Here is a 14,222-nt window from a genome sequence, read left to right on the forward strand (position 1 = left end):
GAAGGTTCTTTTCCGTAGTGAATACTGAAGCAAAGTATTCATTAAGTACCTCCACTACCTCCTCCAGTTCCATACCCACTTTTCTACTGTCACACTTGATAGGTCCTATTCTTTCACGTCTTATCTTCTTACTCTTCACATACTTGTAGAATGCCTTAGGGTTTTCCTTAATCCCGCTCGCCAAGGCTTTCTCATTGTCCCTTCTGGTTCTCCTAATTTCATTCTTAAGCTCCTTCCTCCGAGCCTTATATTTTCTAGCTATCATTACCTAGTTTCTTGAACCTTTCGTAAGCATTTCTATTCTTCTTGACCAGATTTTCAACAGCCTTTGTACACCATGGTTCCTGCTCCCTACCATCCTTTCCCTGTCTCACTGGAATATACCTATGCAGAATGCCACACAAATATCCCCTGAACATTTGCCACATTTCTGCAGTGCATTTCCCTGTGAACATCTGTTCCAAATTTATGCTTCCAAGTTCCTGCCTGATAGCTTCATATTTACCCTAACTCCAATTAAACGTCTCCCTAACTTGTCTGCTCCGATCCCTCTCCAATGCTACGGCTGCGTGGTGTGCCGACAACAATCTGGCCCTTAACACCCAGAAGACCAAGGAGATCATTGTGGACTTCAGGCATGCCAGGAGTCACACTCACGTCCCCATCTACATCAATGGAACTGTAGTGGAGCGTGTATCAAGCTTCAAATTCCTTGGTGTCCACATTTCCGAGGATCTCACTTGGCAATAGAGCCTTTATTTCCTGCGGAGCATGAAGAAAGCTCACCTTTGTCTCAGGATACTGACGGACTTTTACCGCTGTACCATTGAGAGCATACTCACCAACTGCATCTCAGCATGGTATGGCAATTGTCCCGTATCGGACCGCAAAGCACTCCAGCACGTGGTGAAAACTGCCCAGCGGATTATCGGCATCCAATTGCCCACCATTGAGAACATCTACCATAAACGCTGCCTGGGCAGGGCGAAAAGCATTATCAGGGATGCATCTCACCCTAACCATGGACTTTTTACTCTCCTCCCATCCAGTAGGCGCTACAGGAGCCTCCACTCCCGCACCAGCAGGCACAGGAACAGCTTCTTCCCTGAGGCTGTGACACTGCTGAACCTCTCATCACAGCGCTAAGCAGTATTGCATCCATATTGTACTGTCTCATGTACTTTTATATTTGTGTGCTGTAGCACTTTTTTTTATTCGCAGTTACTTTGTAAATAACACTATTCTTTGCATTTCTGGTCAGATGCTAAATGCATTTAATTGGTTTTGTATCTGTACTCGGCACAATGACAATAAAGTTGAATCTAATCTAAAGGATATAGCATTGTGATCACCATCTCCAAAATGCTCTTCCACTGAGAGACGTGACACCTGACCAGGTTCATTTCCCAATACCAGATCAAGTACAGACACTCCTCTTGTAGGCTTATCTACATATTGTGCCAAGAAACCTTCCTGAATACACCTAACAAACTCCACCCCATCTAAACCCCTCGTTCTAGGGAGATGTCAATCAATATTGGCAAAATTAAAACCTCCCACCATGACAACCCTGCTATTATTGCACCATTCCAGAATCTGTCTCCCTATCTGCTCCTCGATGTCCCTGTTACTATTGGGTAGCTTATAAAAAACACCCAGTAGAGTTATTGATCCCTTCCTGTTCCTAACTTACACCCACAGAGAGACAATCCCTCCGTGACTTCCTCCTTTTCTGCAGCCACGACACCATCTCTGATTAGTAGTGCCATGCCCCTGCCTCTTTTATACCCCCCTCCCTGTCCTTTCTGAAACATCTAAAGCCTGGCACTCTAAGTTGCCATTCCTGTCCCTGAGCCATCCAAGTCTCTGTAATGGCCACAACATCATAGCTCCAACTACTGATCCATGCTCCTCGCATTAAAATAGACACACTTCAAACCATCAGTCTGAGCGTGTCCATTCTCTATCACCTGTCTGTCCCCCCTCTCACACTGCCTACAAGCTTTCCCTATTTGTGAGCGAACCACCCCTTCCTCTATCTCTTCAGTTCGGCTCCCACCCCCCAGCAATTCTAGTTTAAACTCTCCCCAGTAGCCTTAGCAAACTTCTCTGCCAGGATATTAGTGTCCCTTGGATTCAAGTGCAACCCATCCTTATTGTACAGGTCATGCCTGCCCCAAAAGAGGTTGCAATGATCCAGAAACCTGAATCCCTGCCCCCTGCTCCAATCTCCCAGCCACGCATTTATTCTCCACCTCACTCTATTCCTATACTCGCTGTCACGTGGCACCGGTAATAATCCTGAACTTACTACCCTTGTGGTCCGGCTTCTTAGCTTTTTTCCTAACTCCCTGTAGTCAGTTTTCAGGACCTCCTCCCTTTTCCTACCTATGTCGTTGGCACCATTATGTACCACGACCTCTGGCTGTTCACCTTCCCACTTCAGGATATTGCAGACGCGATCAAAAGCATCCTGGACCCTGGCGGCAAACTACCATCTGTGTTTCTTTCCTGCGTCCACAGAAGTATATGTATATTTCATAATCAGATTAAAAATAGTGCAGAACAAAAATAAAATATGTTTTAAAAAGTGAGATAGTGTTCATGGGTTCAATGTCCATTTAGCAAATTGGATAGCAGAGGGGCAGAAGATGTTCCTGAGTTGCCAAGTGTGTGTCTTAAGGCTTCTTTACTTCCATCCTGACAGCAAAAGTGAGAAGAGGGTATGCCCTGCGTAATGGGGGTCCTTAATAATGGACATAGCCTTTCTGAAGCACCGCTCCTTGAAGGTGTCTTGGAAACTACAACATCTTGGATACCATAGCTGCAAATCCTCTTATTGCTCAGGATGGACTCACATTTTAGTAAGGAACATGCAATCCCAGTTGTTTATTCTGTGAAGTATATGGAGTATTATTATGGATTATTGTGAGCAGTTTTGAGCCCCTTATTTAAGAAAGGATGGTTCTGACATTGGAGAGAAGGATGTTAAGAGAATGATTCCAAGATTGAAAGCCTTATTATATGAGGAGCAATTGATGGTTCTGGGGCTTACTTGCTGGAATTTAGAAGAATGAGTGGGGATCTCATTGAAACCTATCAAATGTTGAAAGGCCTTGTTAGAGTAGATGTGGAGACCTATCGTGGGGGAGTTCAGGACCAGAGGGCACAACCTCAGAATAGAGAGACGTCCATTTAGAATGGAAATGAGGAGGAACTTCTTTCCCCAGAGGATGGAGAATCCGTGGAATTTGTTGCCATAGGTGGCTATGGAGGCCAAGTCATTGGGTGTATTTAAGGCTAAGGATGATAGGTTCTTGATTGGTCAGACGTGAAAGGTTATGGGGAGAGGGCAGGAGAATAGGGTTGAGAGGGAAATGCATCAGCCACGCTGAAATGGCAGAGCAATAACTAATGAGTATGAATTATCGTGAAATGAAAGAGCATGAAATAACAAGGTAAAGTGAGACCGTCAGTTGTGGGAACACCAGAAATAGAATGTGTAATTATCCCCTTTTGTTCAAGAGCCTGATGGTTGACCGGTGGGAACTGTTCTTGAATCTGGTGGTGCGAGTCCTGAGACACTTGTACCTTCTACCTGATGGCAGCAGTGAGAAAAGAGCATGGTCTGGTATTAACTGGCTACATCACAGCCTGGTATGGAAACACCAATGCCCTTGAACAGAAAATCCTACAAAAAGTAGTAATCGTGGCCCAGTCCATCACAGGTAAAGCTCTCTCCACCACTGAGCACATCTACATGGAATGCTGTTGCAGGAAAGCAGTATCAATCATAGAGGACACACACCACCCAGGCTATGCTCTCTTCTCGCTGTTGCCACAGGGAAGGTAGTACAGGAGCCTTAGGACCTACAACACCAGGTTCATGATCAGCTACTACAATTCATTGAACCAGTGGGCATAACTTCACCCTCACCATCACCGTACTGTTCCCACAACCTATGGGCTCACTTTCAAGGACTCATCTCACGTCTCAATATTTATTGCTCGTTTATTATTAATTTTTCTTTTGTATTTACAGAGTTTGTCTTTTGCAGATTGTTTTTTTGCCTGTCCTGTTGGATGGGGTCTCTCATTGATTCTATTGTGTTTTTTTGAATTTACTGTGTATGCCTGCAAGAACATAAATTTCAGGGTTGCAAATGGTGACACACATGTACTTTGAAGGTTTCATTTTGATGTTTTCCAACAGGGAGCCCATTACACGACAGATGAAAGTCTCCATCACAGTTGTGTATCCTCATACCTCCATCTGGGTACACAGCACATCATTGAAATGCCACTTATAAATGATTGGAAAGATTGAATTGTTGGACGTGAAATTTTCAAAATAAAAAGGTTAATTTTACTATTGTTGTGTATTTGAGGACCAACAGAAGAATCATAAGACCATAAGATAAAGGAGAAGTCGGCCATTCGGCCCATCGAGTCTGCTCTGCCATTTTATCATGAACTGATTCATTCTCCCATTTAGTCCCACTCCCCCGCCTTCTCACCATAACCTTTGATGCCCTGGTTACTCAGATACCTATCAATCTCTGCCTTAAATACACCCAATGACTTGGCCTCCACTGCTGCCCGTGGCAACAAATTCCATAGATTCACCACCCTCTGACTAAAAAAATTTCTTTGGGTTATCATAGGGTTATACAGGAAGGAAACAGGCCCTTCAACTCAACTTGTCCATTCTACCTGTGCTGCCCAGTGAGCTAGTCTCACGTGCACGCGTTTGGCCAATGGCTTCCTAAACCTTCCATATCCATAGAAGTCATTTAAATACTGCTAATGTATCACCTCAACCACTATTTCTGGCAGCTCATTCCAAACACACACCACCCTTTGTGTGAAGAAGCTGCCTCGATATCCTTTAATCTTCGACCTCGGATCTCAAATCAATGCCCTCCTGATTTTACCATTCCTTCTCTGGGAAAAAGATGATGTGCTTTCACCCTGTCCATACCACTCATGATCTTGTATACATCTATCAAGTTGCTCCTCGATTTCCAATGTTGCTGGGAATAAGTCTGAGTCTACATAAGAGTCTGAAGCTTAATAATGCAGCACAGGAAACCACCCAGGTCCGTGGCAGTTCTAAGAAAGATGCCTTGTTATATCCTGAAATGAGCTCTCACTTCCAGTCACTCGGGGGAAAAAAATTGTCCTCAAATATCCTTCGAGCATTATTATTGAATGTTCATTTTGATATTCTTAGGCACTGCATTACAAATTGTAGTTCAGTACTTTCAAAGAACACGCTCCCCCTGTGGCTCTGAACAGACCAAAAGCATTGCTTCTCAAAGTCGAAGTGGCCTCTTGTTTCACAGCTGCAGTTATATGCAAAAGCCAATGCTTTATCAGTACTGCATGCTGTGGCACCCCTTGCTGGATTATTATGGTAAAACATTACTCGTCAGCAGGAGCAACTGCTATACCTGTACATCCTTTATTTCCCACAGAACATTGAACTATGTGCATGAATAATTAGGATGCAAAAGGCGAAAATATACAATAAATGCATTTACCATACCTCAGTGATATCGAATTAGTGGCTGCTAGTATATTTTCCCCTTTTGCATTCTGCTAATTATCCATGCACATTGTTCTGTGGGAAATAAAGGATGTACAAGTATAGCAGTAGCTCTTGTTTAACAATGTGGACATGCTATGTTAGCACTGGAATGAGTGACAACACTTGTGGACTTCTCCAGCTCATCCTTGGGTTTGTTGGTTGTTAACTCCAACGATGCATTTCACTGGAGTATATTCCAAGATATAACACAATAGATCAATAATCAGTGAGGTACCATCTTGCGATGGCAGAGAAGTGCTTCCTATGGTGGACACCCCTAAAAGCCAAGACTGTGCAAAACTAAACCGAAACAATCAAGTAATAGTGTTAATTAACTAGTTAAGATGGTTTAAAGGTGGATTCAGTTCACGTTTTGTCACAAGAAGAAAAACTACAATTGCATGGTCTATAGTCAGTCAGTTTTATTTTTATTTGTTACAAAAATGGCATCAATCAACACAGGAGAACCACTCTGCCTCTTGAGCCTTGGCCCACTCCGTGAGAAACTGTCCTATTAGTTGTTCATCTCTTTCAATGCGTTTGACAGTCTTCCCGTCATTTTTAATTCCCCGCCCTACACCTCCCAACTTGAAGCAGAATACCCCATTTCATAATTAAGCATGTTGAAGAAAATAATGTTTTACATTGCCCCAATTCTTTTGTTGATAAGCATTAGTTGGCGTATTACCATCACTGATCATTTTGCCAGTAGAAATAAAACAAATGTATCTACAACCTACTTTGAAGGCCTTTACTTATTTTTTCCTAGTTGAAAGGATACAAAACCTCAATTCATTTTCAATTTTCCTTTTAACATACCAGAACCATGGTTCCATTTTGTAAAATCTGCTCTGTAACTTTGTCAGAAGCAATACCAACTCGCTTAAAGGAACAGTATCTAAACGAGACACAACCAGCGATTTATCAAGGTTTAGCAGAGTTCTTCACTGTTGGATATTGAGCTGTTATTTTTGAATCACTTGACCCCAAGTGTTTTTATAAAACAGCCAATTACCCCAATTTTTCACATATGGAAAGCATTCTACATACTTAACACTACCAGACCACATCTGAGCGCCATGCCAGCCGTTAGTTGTGGTGATGCTTGTATGCTCCAACAGGTTGCAAAACAAAGTTGGGCAGCATCACTAACAACAACACATCCATGCCCAATGAGAAAAATGCATTTTTATGTTTTGAATAGCAGGTCAATGAAATGATATATCAAAAGCCCCCTAACATATCTATACATTTTAAACTCTCTTACTTCAGCGAGCTTTCCCATTAAAATCACAATCAACTCAGTGTCAAAGAAAAGTGAGGTAACATGCCCCTGTCTACGAAGCAATGGCCATGACATCCACCATCATGAAGTTCTTCAAGAAGCAAGTTATGGCACACATCATCTCCAGTGTCCCAGACAACCTTGGCCTACTGCAATTCATCTACTGCTGAAACAGGTCAATGGTGGATGCCATCTCTCTTGCCCTACATCTCTGGATCATCTGAATAGTAAAGGCAATATCAGACTGATTGAGTTGGTGCAGCTCTGTCTGCAATTCCATCTCCGATCTCCTAGAAGTTGGACTTGGCATCCCATATGCAACTAAAATCCTTGACTTTCTATCCGACAGCCTACAATCAGCAGCGATAAAAAGCACATGTCCACCACAATTATCTTCAACACTGATGCCCTGCAAAGCTGCGTCCTTATCAGCTTACTTTACTCCCTACACTCACGACTGCTGGCCAGATTCTACACTAATTTCAGCTACAAGAACACAGGTGAAACCACTATGGTGGGCCAGATTTCAAATAACAATGAAATGGAGTACACAAGGGAAATAGAGAGTCTAATGGCATCCTGTCAAGGCAATAACCTTTCCTTTAACATCAGAAAAACAAAACTGCTGGTCATAGAGTTTAGAAAGGTGGGTCATGCACACGATACTATATGTATCAATGATGTTGAGGCGGAGATGGTCGAGAGCTTCAGGTTCCTATAAGTAAACATCAGTTTGCCTTGGTCCAACCACAGACTATATAGCCAAGTACACCAACTCTGCTTCACCAGAAGTCTAAGGAAGTTCAGCATGTCACTGTTGACGCCAAATTGTTGTCATTTCGGAGGATCTGTCCTGGGCCCAACATGGATGCAATTATGAAGAAAGCACAGCAGTGCCTCTACTTCCTTAGAAGTTTGTGACGATTTGGCATAAAACTTTGACAAACTTCTATAGATGAGTAGTGAGAGTATATCGACTGGTTGCATCAGCTGGTATGGAAACACCGCTGCTCAGAAAATCCTACAAAAAGTCGTGGATACGGCCCAATCACAGGTAAAGCCCTCCCCACCACCGTGTACATGTACACGGTGTGCTGTTGCTGGAAAGCAACATCCATCTTCAGGGATCCCCACCACCCAGGACATGCTCTCTTTTCGCGGTTGAAATTAGGAAGGCGGTACAGGAGTCTTATGACCCTCAGCATCAGGTTCAGGACAGTTATTACCCCTTAACCATCAAGCTCTTGTACCAGAGGGGATAGCTTCACTTGTCCCATCACTGAACTGTTCCCTCAGCCTATGGACTCACGTTCAGGACTCATCTCATGTCCTCGTTATTTATTATATTTCCTTCCCCTTCTTTTGTATTTGCAGTTTGTTGTCTTTCGCACATTGGTTGTTTGTCTGTCCTGTTGGGTACCGTCTTTCATTGATAGTATTCTGTTTCCTGAGTTTATTGTGTGTGCCTGCAGGAAATGAATCTCAGGGTTGTATATGGTGATAATAAATTTACATTCTACATTTTTAAAAATGTAGATGCACCATAGTAATCACAGACACAAACACACACAGATGCATCACAGCTTGGTATAGCAATTGCTCTGCCCAAGATGGCAAGAAACAGCAGTTGTTATGTAGTTCAACACATCACAGAAACCAGTTGCCCCTCTACCAAATGTTTACACTTCCTAATGTCTCATGAAAGCAGCCAGCATTATCAATGACTTCACTCACCCCAGACATTCTCCCTTCTCTCCCCACCATTTGGTAGACGATACAAAAGCCTGTAAAGCAGGCTTAAGGACAGCTTTTGTCCCACTGTTAAAAGAATCTTGCAATCAGCCTCACATCCAGCACTAAATTCTCCGGAACTTCCGACATTTCCAACAGGATCCCACCAACACACATCAAAGTTGCTGGTGAATGCAGCAGGCCAGGCAGCATCTCTAGGAAGAGGTACAGTCGACGTTTCAGGCCGAGACCCTTCGTCAGGACTAACTGAAGGAAGAGTTAGTAAGAGATTTGAAAGTGAGAGGGGGAGGGGGAGATCCAAAATGATAGGAGAAGACAGGAGGGGGAGGGATGGAGCCAAGAGCTGGACAGGTGATTGGCAAAGGGGATATGAGAGGATCATGGGACAGGAGGTCCGGGGAGAAAGACGGGGGGGGGGGGGGAGAACCAGAGGATGGGCAAAGGGTATAGTCAGAGGGACAGAGGGAGAAAAAGCAGAGTGAGAGAAAGAATGTGTGTATAAAAATAAATAACGGATGGGGTACGAGGGGGAGGTGGGGCATTAGCGGCAGTTAGAGAAGTCAATGTTCCCACCACGAAGGACATCTTTCCTCTCCCCCTACTTTCTGCAGGGATCGCTCCCTACGTGACTCCCCTATCCATTCATCCCTCCCCACTGATCTCCCTCCTGGCACTTTTCCTTGCAAAGTGGACCAAGTGCCACACCTGCCCCTAAATCTCCTCTCTCACTACCATTCAGAGCCCCAAATAGTTCTTCCAGGTGAGGCGACACTTCACCTGTGAGTCTGCTGGGGTCATATACTGTGCCTGGTGCTCCCAGTGTGACCTCCTGTACATCAGAGACACAACATAGATCAGGAGACCACTTTGCTGAGCACCTATGCTCCATCTGCCAGAAGCAGGATCTCCCAGTGGTCACTCATTTTAATTCCACTTCCCATCTCCTCCCTCTGGTGCTCCTCCCCCCTTTTGCTTTCTTCCATGGCTTTCTGTCCTCTCCTATTAGACTCCCCCCTGTATCTCTTTCACCAATCAACCTACCAGCTTATTACATCATCCTTCCCCCTCTTAGTTTCACCTATCACCTTGTGTTTCTCTCTCCCCCGCAACAACTTTTAAACCTACTCATCTTTTTTTCCCTCCAGTCCTGTCAAAGGATCTCAGCCTGAAACGTTGACTGTACTTTTTTTCCCCGAGATGCTGCTTGGCCTGCTGAGTTCCTCCAGCATTTTGTGTGTCACTTGGATTCAAACAAGAGCAGGACAGCTCTGTCAAGTGTCCTACCCAAGAATTCTTCTGGTCATTATTACAATTCTTTCTTAGGCGGTTTGGATACAAATTTTTTCTTGCATCAGTAATAGGACAGTGAAGGGAAATGCCCTTTCCATACGGAGTCTTTCTGTGACTATTCTATTTCGTTCATTGTAAGCCTCTTTGAATTTCACTATATGCGATATCACAAAGTATTTTTCAAAGTTTGAAACAACTGAACAATTATTGACAGAATTCTTAGTTCGCATGGATATCGTTACTAAGTTAACAATGATGGTCAGTGATGTGTTTTAGAATTCAATTTGTAAAACTTGGAGATAGTCACACTCGAAGTTTTACTAGTGGTCTGCGGAAGTGACTACTGCTCATATAAATGACAGCTGTAAATGTGCTGCTTACAGTGGCAACACACATCAAAGTTGCTGGTGAACGCAGCAGGCCAGGCAGCATCTCTAGTAAGAGGTGCAGTCGACGTTTCAGACCGAGACCCTTCGTCAGGACTAATTGAAGGAAGAGTGAGTAAGGGATCCCTTACTCAGTTAGTCCTGACGAAGGGTCTCGGCCTGAAACGTCGACTGCACCTCTTCCTAGAGATGCTGCCTGGCCTGCTGCGTTCACCAGCAACTTTGATGTGTGTTGCTTGAATTTCCAGCATCTGCAGAATTCCTGTTGTTTGCTTACAGTGGTGTAGTTTGTAAGAACCACTGACAACATCATGAGTATGGGTTCTGCCCCTTGTCCTCTGCATTGAGAATATGCACTCTCCCTGGGACTAGGCTCCTCCAGCATTTTGTGTGTGTTGCTTTCTCAACTACCGACTGTTACAGCAGCATTTGATGTATCATTCCACACTATCCAGACCATTCAATACTCAATCGGTTTCAATCAGATTCCCATTCAATCCTCTAAACTCCAGCAAGTACAGACCCAGAGCCAGAAAAAGATCATACGTTAACCTATTCATTCTCATGAAGCTCCTCGGATCCGCTCCCATGCCAGCCTCTCTCAGATTAAGGGCCCAACACTGCTCACAATACTCCCAAGTGCAGTTTGACCAATGCTTTAAGCCGCAGCATTACATCCTTGTATTCCAGACCTCTTGAAATGAATGCTAACATTCAGGTCCCTTTGCACCTCTAATTTTTAATTTTTAGTAAATAGTTTACACTTTTATTCCTTCCACTGAAGTACATGACCATTTGTTTCCTTACATTGTATTCCATCTGCCACTTCCTTGCCGATTCTCACAATGAATCCAAGTTCTTCTGCAGACACTCTGATTCCTGAACACCACCTGCCTCTCCACCTATCTTTGTGTTGCCCACAAATTTGGCCACAAAGCCTCAACTGTCTCCTCCAAATCATTCACATATAACTGAAAAGAAGTCACCAGCAGCCAATCAGAAAAGGCGCCCTTTATTTCTGTGCTTTAACTCCTGCCAGTCAGTCGCTCTTCAATCCATGCTAGTATCTTTCCGGTAATACCATGGTCTCTTATCTTGTTAATCAGTCTCATGTGTGCAACTTGTCCAAGGCTTTCTGAAAATCCAAGTAAACTTCACCCACTGACTCTCCTGCCTGTTATTTCCTCCTAGTTCCAGTTCAGACACTGCCCAGACTTAGGAATACAACCACTGTATTACTACAGCCAGGTTAAAAGATAGCAACTTGCTACACTATGGCAACATGGGAGCACGTGCACCTCAAGGACTACAGTATTTCAACTTGAGAATACTTCACCTTCCCAGTGAAGAGGATTAGATACTGGGATTATGAGTATTACTGGTAATGCAAATTAATTACAAAAACAGTTTGGTCTTCACATACATTTCATTGCTTTCCAGCTCTTGAATAAGCAAATAAGGTCATAAAATCAATACAGGAACAACTAAGACTGGAGGTTCCATTGATTACATGGTCAAACTGCCATTTTCTTCTTGTCGAGCCAATTCAACTTAGTCTTATTCCTTCCAGATAGCCTCCAACCTGACAGTAGGAACATCGATTTCTCTAACTTCCAGTAATTTCTCCCCCCTCCCCTTCAATCTTTTTATTCCTCATTCTGGTTCCCCTCTTACCCATTCTCTTCTCCTCATCTGCCTATCACCTCTTTCTGGTGTTCCTCTTCCTTCTCTTTCTCCTAAGGTCCACTCTCCATTCCTATTAGATTCCTTCTTCAGCCTTTGACCTTTCCCACTTATCACCTCACAGCCTCTCACTATCCCCCTCTCCCACCCACCTACCTACTTTCTCCCTCACCTGCCAGCTTGTACACCTTCCACTCTCCCCACCTTTTTATTCTGGCTTCTTCCCACTTCTTTTTCAGTCTTGATGAAGAGTCTCGGCCCGAAACATTGACTGTTTATTCCCCTCCGTACATGCTGCCTGGCCTGCTGAGCTCCCCCAGCACTTTGTGTGTGTTGCCAAGTCTACCTGGTAAAACTTGTTGTAGTCATCATCATAAGCAGGAGATACAGAAGACTGGAATCCTGCACCATATTCAAGAACAGCTTCAACCATTCAATTCCTGATCCAACATGCAACATCCAACATATACTACCTCAGTTTAGCAACACTGTGACCACTTTTCTCCACAATGGACTAACGGTGTTCTTTCTTGTATAATTAGCTTTTCTTCTGTTTGCATTGGCTCTACGTAGTGCCACAACCTGGAAAACTCAGCAAGACATTCATTTCCTCAGGAGGCTAAAGCAACTGGGTACGTCTCCTTTGACCTTCACCGTTTTTTTTTTAAATAATGCAGCTCAGAAAGCATGTTATCTGGATGCATCATGGCTGCAAGAAACAGTAGAGTTGTGGACATAGCTCAGTATATCACAAAACCAAGTCTCACTTCCATGGACTCTGACAACACTTCTCATTCCTCAATCAAGCAGCCAGCATGATCAAAAACCCCACCCACAACGACATTCTCTCTTTTCTCCACTCCCAATGGGCAGAAAATACAAAAGCATAATATCAAACCATACTCAAACACAGCTTCTATCTCATTAATATAAGACTACTGCATGACAAGATGCTCTCGACCTCAAATCTACCTCATCATGACCTTGCACCTTATTGACCGCCTGAACTGCACTTGCTCTGTAACTGTGTCACAGTATTCTACACTCTTATCGTCTTCTCTTGTACTACGTCAATACACCAAGGTTATAAATTGATCTGTATGATCAGTACTCAAGACACGTTTTTCACTGCACTTCTATAGACGTGACAATAATAAACCAATTTACCAACTAATACTATGTACCTGTGATGCTGCTGCAACTGAGGTGTTCACTGGACCAGTGCATACATGTACCCGTGCTAATGACAAGAAGCTCGACATGGAAAAGGAAAAGGAAATGGCTTACAGGACTGCAATGCATCATTTTCACTGGGTTCTCAAAGGTTGCTCATGCCTTGCTTCTGCTCAGTCTACAGCAGTGGTTTCCAACCTGAGGTCCATGGACCCCTTGGTTAATAGTAGGGGTTGGAAACCCCTGGTCTAGGGTGACCATGTTTTAATGCCATCTGTACTGACGTTTATTCAAGTGAGTAAAATCAGAAATGTGAGTTACAAATCAGAAATTAAATCAAAAAGATACATGATTCCATACAGAGATCATTTTTGCAGCAGTTGTGGTAACAGCTTTTACCTGAAAGTCGCCCCTGTGACCTCCCGTTTGAATTTTTCATCAGTTGAGGCATGTACAAGAACGGTTGAATTCCCATTTCCTTGTACAGCTGGGACTTTTACCACTGAAGTCACAGGAGCTGAATGAAGAAAGCAAAGTTTTCTTTTAAACCCCAGTCCATTCAAACGACATTAATACCAACAAAGCACATCATGGACAGCATTTATTCTGGTCATACAGAAAACACATAACAGAAATGCAGCCAGTGGTAATAGCAACAACTGCTGGCCACATGGGACAGCCCACAAACCGAGGAGCAATTACACTAAATTGACTAGTAGATTCTCCTCAGAGGATTTTAGCAAACAAAATTAGATTAGTTTCATCATATGTACATTAAAACATACAGTGAAATGTGTTAGCAACATACATCAAAGTTGCTGGTGAACGCAGCAGGCCAAGCAGCATCTATAGGAAGAGGTGCAGTCGACGTTTCAGGCCGAGACCCTTCGTCAGGACTAACCGAAGGAAGAGTGAGTAAGGGATTTGAAAGCTGGAGGGGGAGGGGGAGATGCAAAATGATAGGAGAAGACAGGAGGGGGAGGGATAGAGCCGAGAGCTGGACAGGTGATAGGCAAAAGGGGATACGAGAGGATCATGGGACAGGAGGTCCGGGAAGAAAGAC

At 43.7% G+C, this 14,222-nt stretch overlaps 1 protein-coding gene across 2 annotated transcripts in view; it reads right to left on the reverse strand.

Annotated features, from left to right (window-relative positions):
• LOC134352813 (transcription initiation factor TFIID subunit 4-like) overlaps nt 1-14,222 on the reverse strand; it is a 136,249-nt gene that overhangs the window by 79,736 nt on the left and 42,291 nt on the right. For both annotated transcript variants that reach the window (XM_063060308.1, XM_063060303.1), the window contains exon 9: nt 13,559-13,676. In XM_063060308.1, the coding sequence (XP_062916378.1) occupies nt 13,559-13,676 (118 nt within the window). The remainder of the gene's footprint in view (nt 1-13,558; nt 13,677-14,222) is intronic.

Source organism: Mobula hypostoma, chromosome 1 (genome assembly GCF_963921235.1).
Source record: "Mobula hypostoma chromosome 1, sMobHyp1.1, whole genome shotgun sequence".
Classification (NCBI taxonomy): domain Eukaryota; kingdom Metazoa; phylum Chordata; class Chondrichthyes; order Myliobatiformes; family Myliobatidae; genus Mobula; species Mobula hypostoma.